Source organism: Danio rerio, chromosome 12, assembly GCF_049306965.1.
Source record: "Danio rerio strain Tuebingen ecotype United States chromosome 12, GRCz12tu, whole genome shotgun sequence".
Classification (NCBI taxonomy): Eukaryota; Metazoa; Chordata; class Actinopteri; order Cypriniformes; family Danionidae; genus Danio; species Danio rerio.
The window spans coordinates 35,812,501-35,831,050 of NC_133187.1; the positions used below are offsets into that span (position 1 = coordinate 35,812,501).

At 35.6% G+C, this 18,550-nt stretch overlaps 1 protein-coding gene across 3 annotated transcripts in view; it reads left to right on the top strand.

Annotated features, from left to right (window-relative positions):
* mfsd13a (major facilitator superfamily domain containing 13A) overlaps positions 1 to 14,617 on the top strand; it is a 21,605-nt gene extending 6,988 nt beyond the window's left edge. The window contains exons 3-10 of one of the 3 annotated variants that reach the window (XR_012387575.1): positions 1,742 to 1,821; positions 1,904 to 2,353; positions 5,412 to 5,532; positions 5,624 to 5,720; positions 6,852 to 7,023; positions 9,373 to 9,566; positions 11,971 to 13,771; positions 14,307 to 14,617. Coding sequence is in view for 2 of the 3 variants with exons in the window: in XM_017358451.4 (XP_017213940.1) it covers positions 1,742 to 1,821; positions 1,904 to 2,353; positions 5,412 to 5,532; positions 5,624 to 5,720; positions 6,852 to 7,023; positions 9,373 to 9,566; positions 11,971 to 12,206 (1,350 nt within the window). In the remaining variant the exon portion in view is untranslated. 3 annotated transcript variants of the gene reach the window in all.
* Positions 14,618 to 18,550: the final 3,933 nt, after the last annotated feature.

The following is an 18,550-nucleotide window of genomic DNA, read 5'->3' on the forward strand; positions in this document are numbered from 1 at the left end:
GAAAGCAGATGATTATTTGTACAAAGTGGTATTTTAGGTGTGTGTGTGTGTGTGTGTGTGTGTGTGTGTGTGTGTGTGTGTGTGTGTGTGTGTGTGTGTGTGTGTGTATATATTTTTATTTTTATTTTTTATAAACTAAACTGAAAGCTTTATGCATTTAAGTTGGTTATTTACACTTTATGCATTTTAGTTGGTTATTTAAAACACACTTTTGAAAATGATATTATAATTTTAAATATATGTAAACAACAAAAACATGATTTTGTGAAAACTGAAATATCATTACATAATAATGTCATTACATAGCATGTAATGCAAGCACTTAAATATATAAATATGAACTGTACCTTTAATTTTCCCTGCTCAGAGATAGCAAGCTTTTTGAGTATATCAATCGAAACTCAAGCACAGGCACAGAAAACATCTAGAACAATTACACAATAATAAATAATAATCCCGCTTGCTTTTTGAGCTCTGTTGAGTGAGTTCTTAAACACCAACGGAAATGGCTGTAATTGGCTCTAATCATCAGCACTGTCCACCGAGCAGTGATAGGGAAACTGAAGAACAATGGTGATAACGCTGGATATGAACTTGAAGTATTTCTCTTACCAGCGCTGAGGATTATTTGACCAAAAATTAGCATTTCTGCTGCAATTATTATATGAAACAGAGTATTATTATTAGATATTTGCTCTCTACATGACCGCCGCAGCATCAGCTTAGGATATGGCCTGGTCCAGGATTATAGATTCCATGGCATCATTTCTTCACTGGTCTTGGATTGCATCAGTGGTGCTGCATAATCTCTAGAGGCCTCAGACCAGGTGGAAATAGAGAATAAAGAAAATATTTAGCGTAGCTGCTGTTCATAGTGTATTTAAACACGAAATGCAAAAATGAAGGGCTATAAATGAAAATAGGAGTTATATAGACAAACATAGAAACAAACATGTAAAGCATATTAGTTTTTCTAACACAATTGTATTGAGACGGAACAAGTGTGTCCTACAGGTGGTTTGTCAAGCCCACTCACCTGCGTGGAGCACACTCATGCATCATGCTGTTATGTGATGCATTGTGTGTATGTTTTACTAAAATATTGGTCTTTAATCTAGTTTTGAACTGAGAGAGTGTGTCTGAGCCTCGGACATTATCAGGAAGGCTATTTCAGCCATAAATGAGAAAGTTCAACCTCCTTTAGTAGTTTAGTAGGAGTTTTTTCATTACAACAATGTTTTGGGGGTCTTAAAAATACACTTTTGAAAATGATACTATTATTTTATATCCGTGTAAAACTGATATGTCATTACATAATTACGCAGTCCATAGCCAATCACAGTACTTGACGATTGCCCAACGGAAATGGCTGTTATTGGCTCTAATCATCAGTGCTGTTCACCAAGCAGTGATGCTGACACTAAAGAACATCCACATCTATCTGAAAAGATTTGGTGGAGATAACACACTCTCAAGTTGTTCTGAAACAGCTGAAAGAGGAGAGAAAACATCACTTCGCCACATATGAGATAAATGATGTCAGTACGTAATGACTGGTTATAATCTGTTACTGAACTGATACTGAATTGTCCACCTCTGCATTGCGGTGCATTGAGGAAACGATTCATTTGTACACCACTAACTTTTAAAACAAAGTTGAACAAAGTTTTTTACCTGTACTCTGAATAGCAGTATGCTAATGCGTTTTACTTTAGTCTTTACATTTTTTCTTTCTTAATAGACTGTGTTTCTAATATGGAACAGCCTAAACGACCCTCTCTTTGGCTGGCTGAGTGACCGCTCCTTCCTGAGCTCTCCTCAGTAAGTCTCAATTTATACATAAAATCCACATTTCCATATGATGAGCACTTCTCTCATTCATCTCCCTCTATCTGTTTTTCAGCTCTGGTTCCCAGATCACGTCCCCTGAGGTGGTTCTGAAGCGGCTGCAGGCTCTGTCCCGCAGCGGGCCTCTTTTCGCCCTCTCGTTTCTGGCCTTCTGGGTGGCCTGGACCTGGCCTGGCCTGCAGTTCCTCATCTGCCTGTGCCTTTACGATGGCTTCCTTACAGTGGTCGACCTCAATCACAACGCTCTCCTGGCCGACCTGGCGGTGTCCGCACACGACCGCACGCGTCTCAACTTCCACACCTCCTTATTTAGTGCCATCGGCTCCGTGTCCGTCTTTCTCTCGTACTCCTTCTGGAACAAGGAAGACTTCTACTCCTTCAGGATATTCTGCGTGACTCTAGCTGCTCTTTCCATGCTTGGCTTCTTTGTTGTTTCGCGACTTCTGCAGCACCGGTTTCAAAGTGAAGTCCAGCCATGCAAGACCGAGAGCCAGCCACTCACTGAGTAAGAGCGTGCTAAATGTTACTTGTCGCTTAGCGGGTACTTTTCATTCGAAGCAATTTACACCACAGTAATTGCAAAGCCAGTCCCCGTGGAGCTGCCTGGGGTTAAACTGTCTTGCTCAGGGGAGAAATGCCGATAGCGCTAGATATGAACATCATGTATTTGCATTACCAGCACTGATACTGAAAGGATTATACATTTATTTTTTAGAACTTTCTTTATGGTTTTTCAAACATTCAAACTGAAACTGAATTCAAACAACTTTAATAGTAATAATAGTTTATTTGTATATAGCGCCTTTAAAACTTAATTCTCAAAGCGGTTTACTAGAGCTGGGCGATTAATCAAACTAATTGAAATCGACATTTTATTTTAAAAGAATTCATTTAATAAATAATATAATTGTTAATTAATCGTAATCGAGGTAAATTTATCGAGGTTTTGATTTTAAGGCTAAATTGCCAAGCCTTACAAAAAAGATGCAAATATAAAAGCAGTTTAGAGTAACATTAAAATTGAAATATTCAAAATTAACAAATAAAACATTCAATTATCTATAAAACTTTGATCCAACAAACATTTACACATCTTTTAATAATAAAAGATACAATATACTAAAAATACAAATAAAAGTAAAATAATAATAAAATAAATAAATACAAAAAAGGTAATTAACTGAAATAAATAAAATAAATAAATAAATACAAAAAAGTAATAATACGTTTAAAAATAAATAAATAAGTAAATAGATAAAAACAAAATACTTTATTGAAAGGATTGTTTGACCAAAAATTTGCATTTCTGCTGCATTTAATTCATTAAACGTTGAGTATTATTATGAGACCACTTTTGTTTTCCATACAAGGAAATAGATGAAATAGCCACAGCCATATCACCCTGCAGCCCAAGACCGGTTACTCACTGAAGCTAAGCAGGGCTGAGCCTGGTCAGTACCTGGATGGGAGACCACTTGGGAAAACCAATTTGCTGTTGGAAGTGGTGTTAGTCAGACCAGCAGGGGGTGCTCAACCTGTGGTCTGTGTGAATCCTAATGCCCCAGTATAGCGAAGGGGACACTATACTTTCAGTGGGCGCCGTCTTTCAGATGAGACATTAAACTGAGGTCCTGACTCTCTGTGTTCATTAAAAATCCCATGGCACTTCTCGTGAAAGGGCAGGGGTGTAACCCCGTTGTCCTGGCCAAAGTCCCTTTATCGGCCCTTACGATCATGGCCTCCCAATCATCCCCATCCACTGAATTGGCTCTATCACTGTCTCTCCACCAATAGCTGGTGTGTGGTGAGCGCACTGGTGCTGTTGTCCTTACACATTACATTACATGATTATTTGAACAAAGAGAATTATTTCAGGTGTTGTTATAATAATTTTTTTTATCAACTAATATTGAAAACCTTATGCAATGTAGTCATTCATTTACATCACATCATTGTTTTGTGACTCAAACGTTTGAACACAATACTATAATTTGTCTCTGTGAAAGAAAAAACAAACAAACACATGATTTTATGGATACTGAAATGTTGTTTACAAATTTGTTACATAATTTAGTCTTTAGCCGTTCACAGTAGCTGACAACCTAAATAGTAACGGTTGACTACAAGAATGCATATTTGCAGATACATAGAGTTCTTTTATAAAGTGACGTTAATATTTATAGCTCTTTTCACACAGTAATACCAGTCATTTTCTTGAAAATTCTGTATGTGTGTAAAGGGCTAATGTCTCTGGCTGCGTCCGAAATTGTCCACTACTCAGTAGGTACTGCATTTGAATTTGAATGTATTCGACTGTTAGAAAAGTATGCAGTATGAATGGAACTCTGACTACATCCATCATTTTGTCATGATCACGTGATCTACCCATGTCAGTTACGTCACTTCTCATATACTGTTTTTCCAATTCTATGAATTCGGACATACTACTCGGCCTGCATACTGATTTTGATGTACTATATAGTATGGAAGTATTCAATTTCGGTTGCAACCAATCACTATCTAGTTTCATGCTTTGGAAAGAAAGCATCAAGTAAAGCATTTTTTATTTTATTTTTCTATACCACTGACTTTACTTATCAAGCATCAACACTTCAAAAATAATAAATTGTATGCTAAATAAAATGCAAAAAGTTGCACTGACTAACAAAACGACTAACAGAAATAATAGTACATTTATTACATTTCAGGCTTAATTTTATACTTTAACTTAAATACGTTATAATTTGATTTGAACTGTTCCAGGTGTAGATTTTCTGTAAGGAATGTGAAGGCTCTGTTCTCTCTTATTTAATCCACCCACACAGTCTTGCGCAAGTTGCAAGTTTTTATAAAATGTTGGCATAAGTGTTATAATGGATGCAAGTGTTCTAAGTAGTTAAATGTGTTTTAATCATCTATATAAGAATTTTCTATGCATTAAAACAGATAATCAGCTTGTGTGCAAGCTTTTGACAGTTATCAGGTAACATAGAAATATTTTAGAAGCTCAGCCAATCAGAATTGACAATTGAAGTCAAAATTATTGGCCCTCCAGTGAATTTTCTTTTTTAAATATTTCCCAAATGATGTTTAACAGAGCAAGGAATTTTTCACAGCATTTACTATTATATTTTTTTCTTCTGGAGAAAATCTTATTTGTTTTATTTAGGCTAGAATAAAAGCAGTTTTTAATTTTTTAAGATCAGTATTATTAGCCTCTATAAGCATATTTTTTTCGATTGTCTACAGAACAAGCCATTGTTATACAATGACTTGCCTAATTACTCTAATTTGCCTAATTAACCTAGTTAAGGCTTTAAATGTTACTTTAAGCTGTATAGAAGTGTCTTGAAAAATATCTGGTAAAATATTATTTACTGTCATCATGGCAAAGATAAAAGAAATCGGTTAGTCGAAATGAGTTATGTTTAGAAATGTTAAATAATTCTGACTTTAACTGTATATATTTTATTGGATGAATTTGTCCTTAACCTTATTTTTTTCCTTGTTTTTTTTTTTGCTGCCTTCTGTTGGGTTGTCAATCCTCTTTGACATTTGTACAGACTGAGTATCGGTCAAGCTCCTTTTACCTCAGCTGAGAAGCCGGTCACACTTGGCGAGTATTTAAAGCAGCTGTCACGCCACAAGAACTTCATGTGGTTTGTCTCTATGAACCTTGTGCAGGTAATTATGAGTCCAAATGTGAAGCAAAGTAGAAGTGCACTCATTCAACTGGAGAACTGAATATATATATATATGTATCCTCCATCTGCAGGTATTCCACTGCCATTTCAACAACAATTTCTTCCCTCTTTTTCTGGAGCACCTCCTGTCAGACCGAATCTCTGCCTCTACTGGGTCCTTCCTGCTGGGTAAGACAGACAGAAATCATTTATTTACATAGCTATTTTGGTGTCACTGTATTTTGATGGTTTCCCAACCACCTGCACGATATGTATCTCTGCACATACATTTTCTTCTAACTCCAAGCCTAGACTAATCCTCTACTGAGTAAGCACTACACCTAAATGTTAGTAAAGTGAATTTTACTCAGTCAACAGAATGTGTAAAGGCTTGGATCAAAGAATAAGCTAAGGTTGTGTCATTTTTAACAAATTCAGGCAAGATTAAATTTGTTTGGGGAGTTTATTAGAGCTTACCTACAGTATAAGCAAACCTTCGAGAAATGTATACTAGTAAATGTATTTAAACTACAATTGCTCAGGGGTGATAATGATATAAATACAGCGGGGAAAATAAGTATTAAGCATGTCACCATTTATCTCAGAAAACATATTTCTAAAGGTGCTGTTGACTTGATTTTTTCCCTGGATGTTGGTAACAACCAAAGAAATCCATATATACACAGAAAACAAATCTAATTTGTTTACAAATTAATTTATGCGTAATAAAATAAAATGACGCAGGGAATAGTATTGAACACATGAAGAAAGGGAGGTGTAGAAAGGCAGTGAAAGCCCAGACTCAGATCTCAGTAGTTCTTCAGCAATCCCCTGCCCTTTCTTAAGAGTAAATGAATATTAGCTGCTTCAGTCCAACATCTACATTAGCAGGATGATGAAGATGAAACCAGGGTGGACATTTTAGCAAGACAATAATCCAAAGCACAGCCAGGGAAACTCTGAAATGCTTTCGGAGAAAGAAAATCCAAGCTGTAGAATGGCCCAGCCAATCACCTGACTTGAATCCAATATAAAATACAAATCAAAGATCAGATTTGATTGACGAAACCCACAGAACCGGCAAGATTCTGTTAAAAACTTACACCTGAGCAATTCATGTGACCTGAAGGGCGTTCACTGCGTTAAACATATGCTGGAATAGTTGGTGGTTCATTCTGCTGCTATTCCCCTGATAAATAAGGGACTAAGCTGAAGGAAAATGAATGAATAATTAGGCCTTAAAGGGGACCATCAGAATTAGGTGTAACCATCATTGTATATGCTTAAATATGACTAATTCTCTGCTTTGGTGTGAGACAGGAATTTCTTACATTGCACCTCATCTGAACAATCTCTACTTCTTGACGCTGTGCCAAAGACTGGGTGTGTATCAGGTGGTTCGTGGACTCTTCATGCTGAAGCTGGGTCTCAGCGTGGCCATGCTTTTAGCAGGGGCCGACCAGATCTACTTGCTCTGCATCTTTATTGCTAGGTGAGAAATGGGTCAGACTGTGAAATGCAATTCATAATGTTAAGATTAGGTTTTTAGTAGGGCCATACAGAATCATTTTATGCTATTTCAGCAAAGAATTTTGTAAAAAATCTGCGGATTTATACTAAATGATTTTAGGAGTATCGTAACTAAAAACTTAATATATGAAATATAATCTGTTTTTAACTTTGATTTAATGTTTACAATGCAAATCCAATTAGGTTTACTTATTTGGTAAACAAAGCAAGTCTCTCATGTAGTATATCTACTAAACGACAGAAAATATTACTTTACAAACTGTATTGTAAGTAAATCAGATGAACATTTTAATATTACTGTCATTATTATTATTATTAATTATTTATTATCACAATAATGCTTGTGAAATTAATTAAAAAACTGAATAAATATAAATGTACATACATATACACCAGTAAATACATCTCAATGGCTAAAAATCTGCAGACATCTGTGAATTTCTGCACTCGCAGATTCTGTGTGGGCCTATTTATTAGTCTTTGTTTTAAATGAGCAGGCGTGCATTTGTTTTCTCGCAAATCAATGTTATTTTAAGATGAGACATAATAGAAGGAGATAAGAAAAAGCTGGAATGTCCTGTCTTAATTGTTAGAATTAATTGTAGAATTATGAATTAAGTGAATTTCTAGAATGTTTTGTTAAGTTTAATCAGAGCTTAATTTGAGTCGGATCTTACTGGATCCTGTTTCGGAAAATGTCAGAAATTCGTGTTTTGCATTCGGGAATTTATTTTAATGGCATCAACTTGTGCGTGGTGCTTGCATGTGTGCGTGTGAGAGAGAGAGAGAGAGAGAGAGAGAGAGAGAGAGATGTGAATGAGCGCAAGCGAAGGCTGTGTGCAAGTTAAAGCAAAAGATATGTTTAACTATTGGCCCTCAACAATATTTTCAGCCAATCAGCTTCATTATGTTCACAATCACTCTGATTGGTTAGTGATTGTTTTGTGAGCAGTGAAAATAAATAATCGCATAGTGGCCAACCTAAATAGTATTTGTTTTTTCATTATGGCAAAGAGGCAGTCAAGCATATATTTATTTTTTAAAACCACAAGTAAATCTGATAATGAGCCTGGTCAAAAGAAATCTTCATAAGATGAAACTGCACCCTTGGATCAGGATAGTGGGAGACAGAAGCAAAGCAATCTCGAGTCAGCAAGAAAACATAGAGGTAACTGTTGGGTTTTCTTGAAGATTAGGCCGAGTCAATTAATTACTAATTTTTTCACTTCACAATAATAGTGAAGTGAACTGAATAGTGAATGTTCATATGATTTATTGTTGTACCAACATGTTTTTATTATCCATGATTGACCTGTAATGTAGAAGAAACAAAAAATGTCTCTTTTTTTTTTTTTTCTTTTTTTTTTGCGCTATCACTGTTAATGACGTAATCTTTTGGGAAAGCTGATAGTGTGTGGTGGACGTGGGTCACGGTAACTTTTATTTCCTGGTTTTGTTCCGGGAATTATTAATTTACAAATTAAGCACTGGTGTTAATCTTTTTTTTTTTTTTTAAGATTTTAGGTTGTAGTTGTAATTAAATATACTACATGTTTTAGTTGTGTTATATGAATTAATTTTGATCCATCTTACACAAATGATTTCAGTCTTAAAGGAGTATTTTGCCTAATTATCATTTTAGTATAATTTACTCAACCGTGTATTTCCTTCCAGCAAAACCAAAGGAGATATTTGATAGAATATTCAGGCTTCTATTTTTATACATGGAAAGCAGATTTTACAACAGAACATACCAAACAATTGGTGTAATAAAGCCTGTATTTTCGCAAAAAGCCACAAATATGTCATCAAAACAGTGTTATTTTAGTACTGAGACACTGTTGTTGGTGTTGATTTTTATATAAGTTCTATTTTCAGTGTTTTCATTTATTTCAATTTTCTTTGTAACTTTAAGTTTTATGTTAACACCACATCAAAATCACATTGAACTAAACTTTTAAAAGTGTGCCTGTGTGTATGTTTTCTGGTTTTAGTGATTTACAAGGACAGACATTTTTATTATGATATGGGTATGATCTAATTATTACATCATATGGGGACACGTCTGATGCTTTTGTTGTTCAAAATGCTTAAATCATACTTACAGGGTCTTTTGACGTTCAAAATTTGTCATTGGTTATCAATAAGACTTGGTTTTAGGGGTGGGATAAGCAATGTAATAATAATTTTTACAGTATAAAATACATTACGCTTATGGAGAGTCTTTATGAATCACTAGTGCCAACATATGTGTTTGTCTTTGAATCTTTCAGTCTTTTCTAGTTTTTGATTGTTGTTTGTGTCTTCTTAGCAATCGTGTTTTCACCGAGGGCACTTGCAAGCTTCTGAATCTGGTGATCACAGATCTGGTGGATGAGGATTTTGTGATGAACCGCAGACAGCAGGCAGCTTCTGCTCTTCTCTTTGGTATGGTTGCCTTGGTAACCAAGCCTGGCCAGACCTTTGCCCCTCTAATTGGTACCTGGCTGCTGTGTCTCTATACAGGTGTGTGTGTGAATAAATGTGCATTACAAGTAACATTCACATTGAATCATTTCCAATCACTTATTTAGCAGATGGTGGATCCAAAGTGAAATATAAATGCGCAAACAAGAGCATTTTTCATGCAGGAAGAACTATGAAGCATCTTTTCTTCTCATTTCACTAAACTTTCATGTTTTAATATGTGTAGCTGCAGTACAGTTTGCTGTACTTCAAAAAAATGTGTGAATTTTAATGAACATTTTCTCCATGTGTATAGTAGTATACCCATTTTTCATAGCTCATTTTTCCTATTACATAAAGTTTGTTTGTTTGCTTTATTTTGTTACTACAAAACTGTTTTAAGTTTTGTGTTGGTTGGAATCTTTATATACATAACTCTTATGCTTACTATGACTACGGTTTTTTGATGTTTGATGCATTTTTTTAGGATTTGATCATATAAGGATCATATTTCAATATTTCTTTTACACTTTCACTGACATACATTTCTTTCAGCATCATACCTGATAATATTTACCAAAACATTGTTCATACTAGCCAATCTACATAACTAAAATTATATAATATTAAACCATTTGACCTGCAGGCTTCAAATATAAAATAAAAAATATTCTTTTTCTGCTCCACAGCTTAATATTATATATTTTATTAGCTTTCAAAATATTTTAAAGTTGTATTTTTAACGTTTTAAAGCCTTGTCATCAGAAATGGAAGCCTGTTAATGAATGGCTTCTACTTAAATAATACCTTGAATATTTTCTCTTTTATTTTTAATCCATTTCAGTGGTTGGCATTTTTGCCCTTTTGTACCCAATCTAAAATTGATTTCTGAAAGTAAATGTGTGATCTATTAAAAGATTAATAAAAAACAACCTTATTATTAACGTTTATACTGTTTGCATAAATACAGCCAATAGTAAACAAAATGAAAAATCATAAAAATATCTGTAAGGATGCACAACCGGTAAATAAAAGTAAAAAAAAAAATAATAATAACATTTAAAAACATTTTAAATGTTTTTACTAGTTCGATCTTTTAATTTAAAGGGTTAGTTCACTCAAAAATACAAATTCTATGATTTACTCAATTTGAAGACAAGTTTTTTTATGTCAGTCAAATCCAATTAGAGTAATTTAAATAATTTTCTGGCCTTTTCCAGCTCTACAATGGTTGAAGTAATACATAATGATTTTGCTAAGCACGATGCGATCCTGGATTAACACCTATGTTAAGCCTGGAACATCATTTTTGTTTGGAAATGTAATCTATACCTATTCTTTTCCCGTAAACCCAACCATAGCTGTAAACTATTCCCAAAATCAGAGGATAATAGTAGTTGGATTACAATCATGTAGAAGTGCATAAACGTAGCCCTAAGCCTAAACGGAAAACGTATCTCTTAATTCTAATTGGCTGATTGGAATGTTGTTCCAGGATCAACATAGATGTGAATTCAGGAACATGTCCTACTTGGTGAAATCTATGGAGCTAATAATATGCCAAAACAATCTCAATTTGAACTATTAGCAATCGTAATTAACTAAAACCGAATATTATATGCCATTAAAATCATGTTTTGAATTTAAATTCCTTAACTTTCTTAAGATGCTATTTGTTACAATATTCTATGTTGTACAATATTCAATATTCTATCATCTGCATTTGACTTTTCGGTGATCGTCTACTCTTCCTTGTTGATCACCCCTGACCTACTGTACTTTCTGCTCGATTTGAATTTCACAATCTGAATTTTAGAATATTGAATTTGATCCTCCAAATTTTTTAATCTTGAAAATTTGAAACTGTATTTTTACAAACCCAAAATCTGCAATCTATGAATTCAGAAAGTAAAAAAATACTTAAATATCAAACTAAAAAAAATGAGTTGTCCTTAATTTCAGATGTTCAATATTCAAGTTAAGAAATAAAAATTCAAAACATGATTTTAATAGCATTTAAATATTCTGTTTTATTAAATTACAATTGTTAATAATTCAAATTAGCACAGTTTAAACTCAGATTGTTTTGGCATATTATTAGCTCCATGAAAACAGGTTGGTGAGTAGCGGGCTGCTGATTTGTACACTGTAAAAATAAAGTTGACTTAATATTGTACGGCAACTTGCTGCACGGCTTTTTTGATCTGTCTCGGCTTTTAACCAAATAACTGCAATTGACTCGATTTAAGTTGGGACAACTAAAAAAGCACTGCAGCAAGTTGCCTTAAAATCATGTTTCTTTTTTTGCAGTGTATCAGCAGTCCAAAAGAAGTCCGATAAAGCCCATCCATCCATAATAAAAACTGCCTCCTTGCTGAAGCACAGTATCGATTTCCTCATCTCGCATAAACTTGCTGTATCTTCAAGTCTCCTCATTCTCTCTGTGATTTATTTCTTTCTCCAGGATATGACATCTTCGAGAGGAACTCTGTAGCAGAAGCCCCGATTGCAGCTCCTGCGCTTCCCGTGCCGCTACGTCAGGGTTGCTTTTACCTGCTGGTGTTTGTGCCCATTTCCTGTGCCCTTCTTCAGCTGCTGGCATGGTCTCGCTTCACTCTGCATGGGCGCAGGCTACAAAACATCAAGACTCTTCGACAGAGTGCCCAACACAGCCACCTCATAGATGTCAAGGCTATATAACACTCCTGTAAAAAGAAAAAGACAGATGAGCAGCGGGCATTTCCCCAAAACCAGACCTTCAGTAGAGAATAGTGAGGCCAAATACTGCAGCAGACACTCAACACAGAATGTATGGTCCCGTTTTATTATAACCTGCCTTAATTTGCTACGTTTGGGTATTTATATTGAGTATGTGACCAAATATGAATAGGGATATGAGAGTCTTGAGGTTTTGGGACCATATTGATCAATACAACCAACTGCCGTCAAGTATGTAGTTTAATGGGTTGATAATCAAGCCAAATCTGTTTGCATCTCCCTTGTCTGTATGTGACAATACACACTGTGTTTTAAGAAAGGGCACGTTTACAGTAAGTGTTCATTGGTATTCCAGGGATACATGTTGGTTTTGGAAACGCATGGATGTTTGTTGATACTATCTTTGTCGTTCAGGCGGGTGTGAAGAGTTGTGTCGTGGCCAGTTTTATGACTTTTACAGTTACTCGTTGATATCAGTCATTATTCATACTGAAAGGTATGTATGTTATAGTTCAGATGAACCCAAAAGCAGACTGTGTGTTGCACTAGCATGTATAACTAACATATTTTTGTACCGAATGCCCGAGTTCTCTTTATATTTGTGTTTTTAGGGTTGTCAATTTGACTGAGATTTGAAGACGGCTATTAATTAAATGGCCAGTTTGACATTAAATACAGATTGACCTCTTAAAGTAGCAGAAATAGTTTTGTATCAAGGTTTTACAAAGTACATTTTTATTGCCAAATTTGTATTCTTAACTTTTAAGAAAAGGTGTCGTTGATGAGACATTGGTGAAATTGCGGTTTCTGTGTCATCGTTGCACATAACAATATATGAAACACGACGAAACGTCTTAATATTAATGTATTTTAGGCCTTAGATGGTTTAATCGTCTGTTCATTCAACTGCTTGTTGATGCAGAGTAGGCACATCTGATGTTTTACTCATATCGGTTATTTATTTTCTGAAACATCTGAGTTATGTCTTACAAATGTGACCGAGACTAATGCCGAGTTCAGACTGCATGATTTTTAAAGTAGTTGTGTCACAGATGTTTTCACACTGCATGACTCTCTGGGCTAGTGTTTCATTGGTGCAGTGTTTACACTGCAAGATGGATTGATGACAGGGGGATTTACACTGCATGACTTTACAATAGGAAGAATCACAGACAACTTTGTTTTGGTCCACAAACTACATCTCACAACCAAACACATGTGAGAAGTGACATTGAAACAACTCGAGGTCACGTAGTTTATCTTTTGTTATTAACTACATAAGTAGGAAGACTTTAATGGGGTAGAAAATTTACTTATTTTGCTCATTTGGCTTTGGAAGCCACTTTTCCTCAACTTTAATTTTTTTCCCCACCTGGTTGTGATATTGCTCAGATGACACATCATTCATATGCGGGTGCTGCTGCCAAATTTACACAATTCTTTCCTCCATTTCTTAGATCCAAATAGACTGAAAATAAGTGCTCTCCCCCAACCTCCCACTGGCCTGCAGATACTCATACTAGATGCTGCTCTCTCATTGGCTGTAGGCAGGCCCGGATTGGCTAATCGGGAGGACCGGGAGAATTCCCGGTGGGCCGGTCCGTTTTTTGGCCGCGAGGGCCGGTGTCCCCAGCTTCAGAATCTGTTGCTCTCATCAGTCACACTTTTTAAATTAATTAATTTATTTGACCAGTCTTCTTATTCATTATTTCACCGTAGCTCTGCTCTTTTTATATATAAGTAGCCTGCAAATTACTGGTGATTCAACTACGACTGCTGTGGTCCAGTGGTTAGCACGTTAGATTACGACGCCACCGATCGGGGTTTGAATCTCACCTGAGTATGTTTTTTTTTTTTTTTCCCTCTCATTTTTATTGTTAAGACATATAATACTGTTAGAGTTGTTGAACATTTGAAGTTCTAAAGCAGCTGTTTTCTTAAAAAAAAAAACGTGATATTGTAATTAGAAACTGAATTGGAAATGTCCTTATTTTAATATAGTCAGTCGTGAACTGAGGTGGGCCGGTCTGAGGCTTGAAACTCCAGGGCTGAAAAGCAGTCCCACTCCGGCCCTGGCTGTAGGTGATCGCTGATGTCATTATCATCAGAACACATTTCACACTGCATGAATAGCTCCAGATAATTAGCATGCCAAACATCTCAAGGGTGTCGTTGACTCCTCTGCGATTTTCTCAGATCGGGTCTTTGATAGTTCACACTGTGTGATTTGTTACTACGTGAACGAGCACCAATGTGCCTGTGATTTCGGTGCGTCCGAATCGGGACTAAAAAAATGCAGTCTGAACTCGGCATTAGAATATACAGTTTTCTTAATGCTTTTGCCCATTGTTCAAGACATTTAGCTTGCAAATAAATGTTGTTTTTTGTCTCAGTGTGATGTTATTGCCTTACAATTCCTGAAATATCCATTTTCGTCTCTAAATTCATTTATCTAAAACAGTAGTGTCCAAACTTGGTGTCGGAGGGCCGGTGTCCTGCTGAGTTTAGCTCCAACTTGCTTCAACACACCTGCCAGAACGTTTCTAGTAAGAGCTTTATTAGCTGGTTCAGGTGTGTTTCATTAGGGTAGGTAAACTCTCCAAGACACCGGCCCTCCAGTAACAAGTTTGGACTCCTCTGATCTAAACACTTTTTTTTTGTTATAACTCGCACAATGTGTAATACTAATGAACACAATGAAGTACATTGGTAAAATACAAGATGTCAGATTTTGATGTCCGAGTCGAGTAGAATTGCAATCATTTTAAATGTTGTAGTTAATTTTAAGCAAGCGTTTGCTTTAATACTTCTCATTACTTTGGTAACAATAAAATGTAAATACAAATTAAATAATTGTTCATCATCATGCGCTAATGAATTTTTCATTCATTTAAAAGTCTCATGAAGTGTTTTTCAATGTTTGACGTAATCTTGACCGAAAAACAAAGAGACGGTAGGACATAGTGTAGCTCCTCCCCTTTAAAAAAACAGCCAATAGCTTTTTGTTTTATCACCACTCTGCCAGTGAGAGTGGTTGAGCTCAAGCGCATCAAATAAAAAGCAAATGAGAAGCGTCTTGGAAGGGGTTAAAGGGGTTCTGTGACAGTTGGGTTTAGGGTTAGGGTAGGGGTAGACATTTAAAATACAATTTATTGGGTAATTCAATTGATAACATTGATAATACTCGGTACAACTACTGTTTTTTCATTACTGTGTCAGGTTCAGGGTTGGGTGGGCGTAGACGATAATCAAATACAATTAATAAGAAATGTAATTAATAATATAAATCATTTTCGTTAACTTTTGGCTGCAACCATATTTGATCTAGCAACAATCCTTGAAAGGGGCAGGGCATGTCAGATAGACAGCATTTGATTGGTCAAGATTTGATGAGAAGCTGAAGTATGACCTGAATAAAACCATTGATCCATTTAGAAAGAAGTGACAAACTACAAGCTTTACACGTTTCCATCGGTTTTATATCTTCTAAACGCGAATCTTGTCACAGTTTTGGAGCACACTTGCTTAAAGATATCCTAATACTGATACTGATGTCTAAAAAAATTTAATTTCATGGGACCTTTAAACTAGCTGACAAACGCAAAATAAAGATACAAGCTAGTGATAAGAATGATATAGCATAGTATAACCATTGAAATGAAAGATAATTAGTACTTGCAGCAGTCTGTGTCCTTAAATATAGTTGTGTAATGTTCATCATTTCATAATATTTCTTTTTCTAAATATGTCTGACAATATTTTATGTTATACAAACCTCTTTTCATTTATTGAATGCGTGCTGTGGCATTGATAGTGTGCGTCACTTTTATATAGGCCCAAATAAATACAGACAACACACTACACAACATATATAAACCAGGACGATGGCAAAAAAATTAGCTAATCCAGCGCATGACTAGGTATGGGTCTAGGTTTCGTCTTACTTAAGTAAAATTAGTTCCCATGAGGACAAAGCATACAGAAAAGAGGCATCGAGAGCTTCAGCTTTCCGTCTCTTTGTTTAGAAGACTGAGATTGTTAAATGACAACAATGCATGTGTTTACTAGTCTAACACACTTCTAATAAAACGTACACCACGAGAGTGTGAAGGGGATGAATTGAATACATGCGACTTTTTGTCTGTAGCCTACTGTGCATGTCATGTGTCGGATAGTTTCCTATGTGGGAAGGACTGGATTATGTCAGCGAATTTAACAAACTTCATGTCATTACAGCTTGAAGAAATCCCCGTAATCCCCCTCTCACCCATTCCCTGAACTGATCATGTTTTTGGTGATGTCGAAGTTCCTCTTAAAAGGGCAACAACCGCTGTGGGACCTACTGAAGTTCAGTCGATGTAATCAGAATGGTGAGCTAAGCATTTTTTCTTAATATGTATTTTCTGCAATAATTAATGTCCATTAAGCATTAAACCAGGAAATCTGACTTTTGGGATTTGGGATAATTCAGCAAATATGAAAATGTGCTCTATAGGTGTGAGGCAGAATTTATCAGTATTGGTGAGTACTGGTGAGAATACAAGTGCACTCTGGTGTACATATTGGCAAATAGACCAAGACTAAAGAGTTGGACTTTGTCCACCTTTAAAAAACTGATATATATATATATAAGTTTGTTTTTTAAATATAATTTTGTTCTTTTAAAGCCAGTGAAGGATTGAAAATGGTCTGGCTGCAGACTGGGTACACATGCAAGCTGACACAGCATCCAAAGCTTTTAATGCATGCACCTAACCCCGCCCCTCACAGTGATGCTGCATGTCTCAGCTTGCATGTGCAAATCTGCAGCCAGATACTATTGGAGGGCTTTCTAGCTTTGCAGACAATACAACTTAATGATGACTGCCTTATTACACAGAAAAGACAGTTGACACCTACTTGGGACATCTTGCAGCCATTTACACAAAGAGCAATAATTGCAAAAATAATTGACTATATAAGTGAACATGAACTATACACTCTCAGAAATAGGTGGTACCTTTTTAAAGGATACAAATATATGTACCTTAAAAGTACAGTTTTGTACCTTTAGGGTACACTTTTGTTTCTTGATAGTACACATTTGTACTTTTCAGGTATTAAGTTGTACCTGTAAAGTACATATGTGCCCCTGTAAGGTACAAAAACGTACCTTTTCAAAAGGTACCCACCCCAGTGACAAGATTAGTACCTTTATTTCTGATAGTTTATAAATGAACATCATGATACATGTACATGTACATTATTCTGCATGAATTCTGCTATTAAAGGGATAGTTTATGTAAGAAATGTAAGAAATATAAGAAAAAGTAAAAATAAAAACAGTACGAATCAATTGAGTGTGAATCATTACCTTCTTTTGAATAAAGGGATAGTTTACCCAAAAAGAAAAACTGTGCAATCATTTACACACCCTTAATTGACCAAACCATTCAGAATTTGTTGATCTGTTGAACACAAATGGCCAGTTTCCACTGAGTGGTGCGATATGGTACGGTTCGGTACACTTTTATGGTGGTTTCCACTGTCAAAAAGTACCAAAAAGCAAACTGTACCATACCACTTTTTGGGCACCCTTTCGAAAAAGAACCTAGCATAACAAAAGGGTACCAAAAAGCACAGCCATGCGCAGCTTAACGCTATTGGTTTACAGAGATATGTTACTAGAGCGTAACTCACACAAGCCAGGAGATCGAAAACAAACAAACCGCCCATTTTTAAATGCAAAGCTGAGGAACAATGCTGGAAACCTGTAACCATTAACATCCAAAGTATGAATAAAATACATAGAAAGTTGATGGTTACAGTACTTCAGCATTATTAAATGTCTTCTTTGGTGTTCAACAGACAAGAAAAAAATCTGATTTGAAACAAATTCAAGGGTGAGAACATGATGGCACAATCCACTTGTTAAGTGTGAAAACTCGCGATGTGGCTCCCGGGTCAAAGCGCTCTTATAAACTGTATAGGGAGACTTATCAAATGGTAATAATAAACGTTTACAAAGCGCTGTAATATTTTCGAAAAATCTCGATCGCTATATATATATATTATGCCTAATATCCGAGGTCCAGAAATTGATTAATTTTTTTAGAAATTGTTAAAATGTTGGTATTTGTGATGCAGCAAGTCCAGAGATTGTTGTGTACACTATGATTTTATATAAAATTCACTTTAATGTGTGATATGAATAAAAAGTGATCATAAACAAATATTTTCTCAGTTCAAATGAGTGCCGGCTTGGACCCGGAAACAGCACGCCATACGTCACCAACACGTCACCACTTAACAAGCGGATTGTCATTTGTGGGTAATGTCCCTCTAAT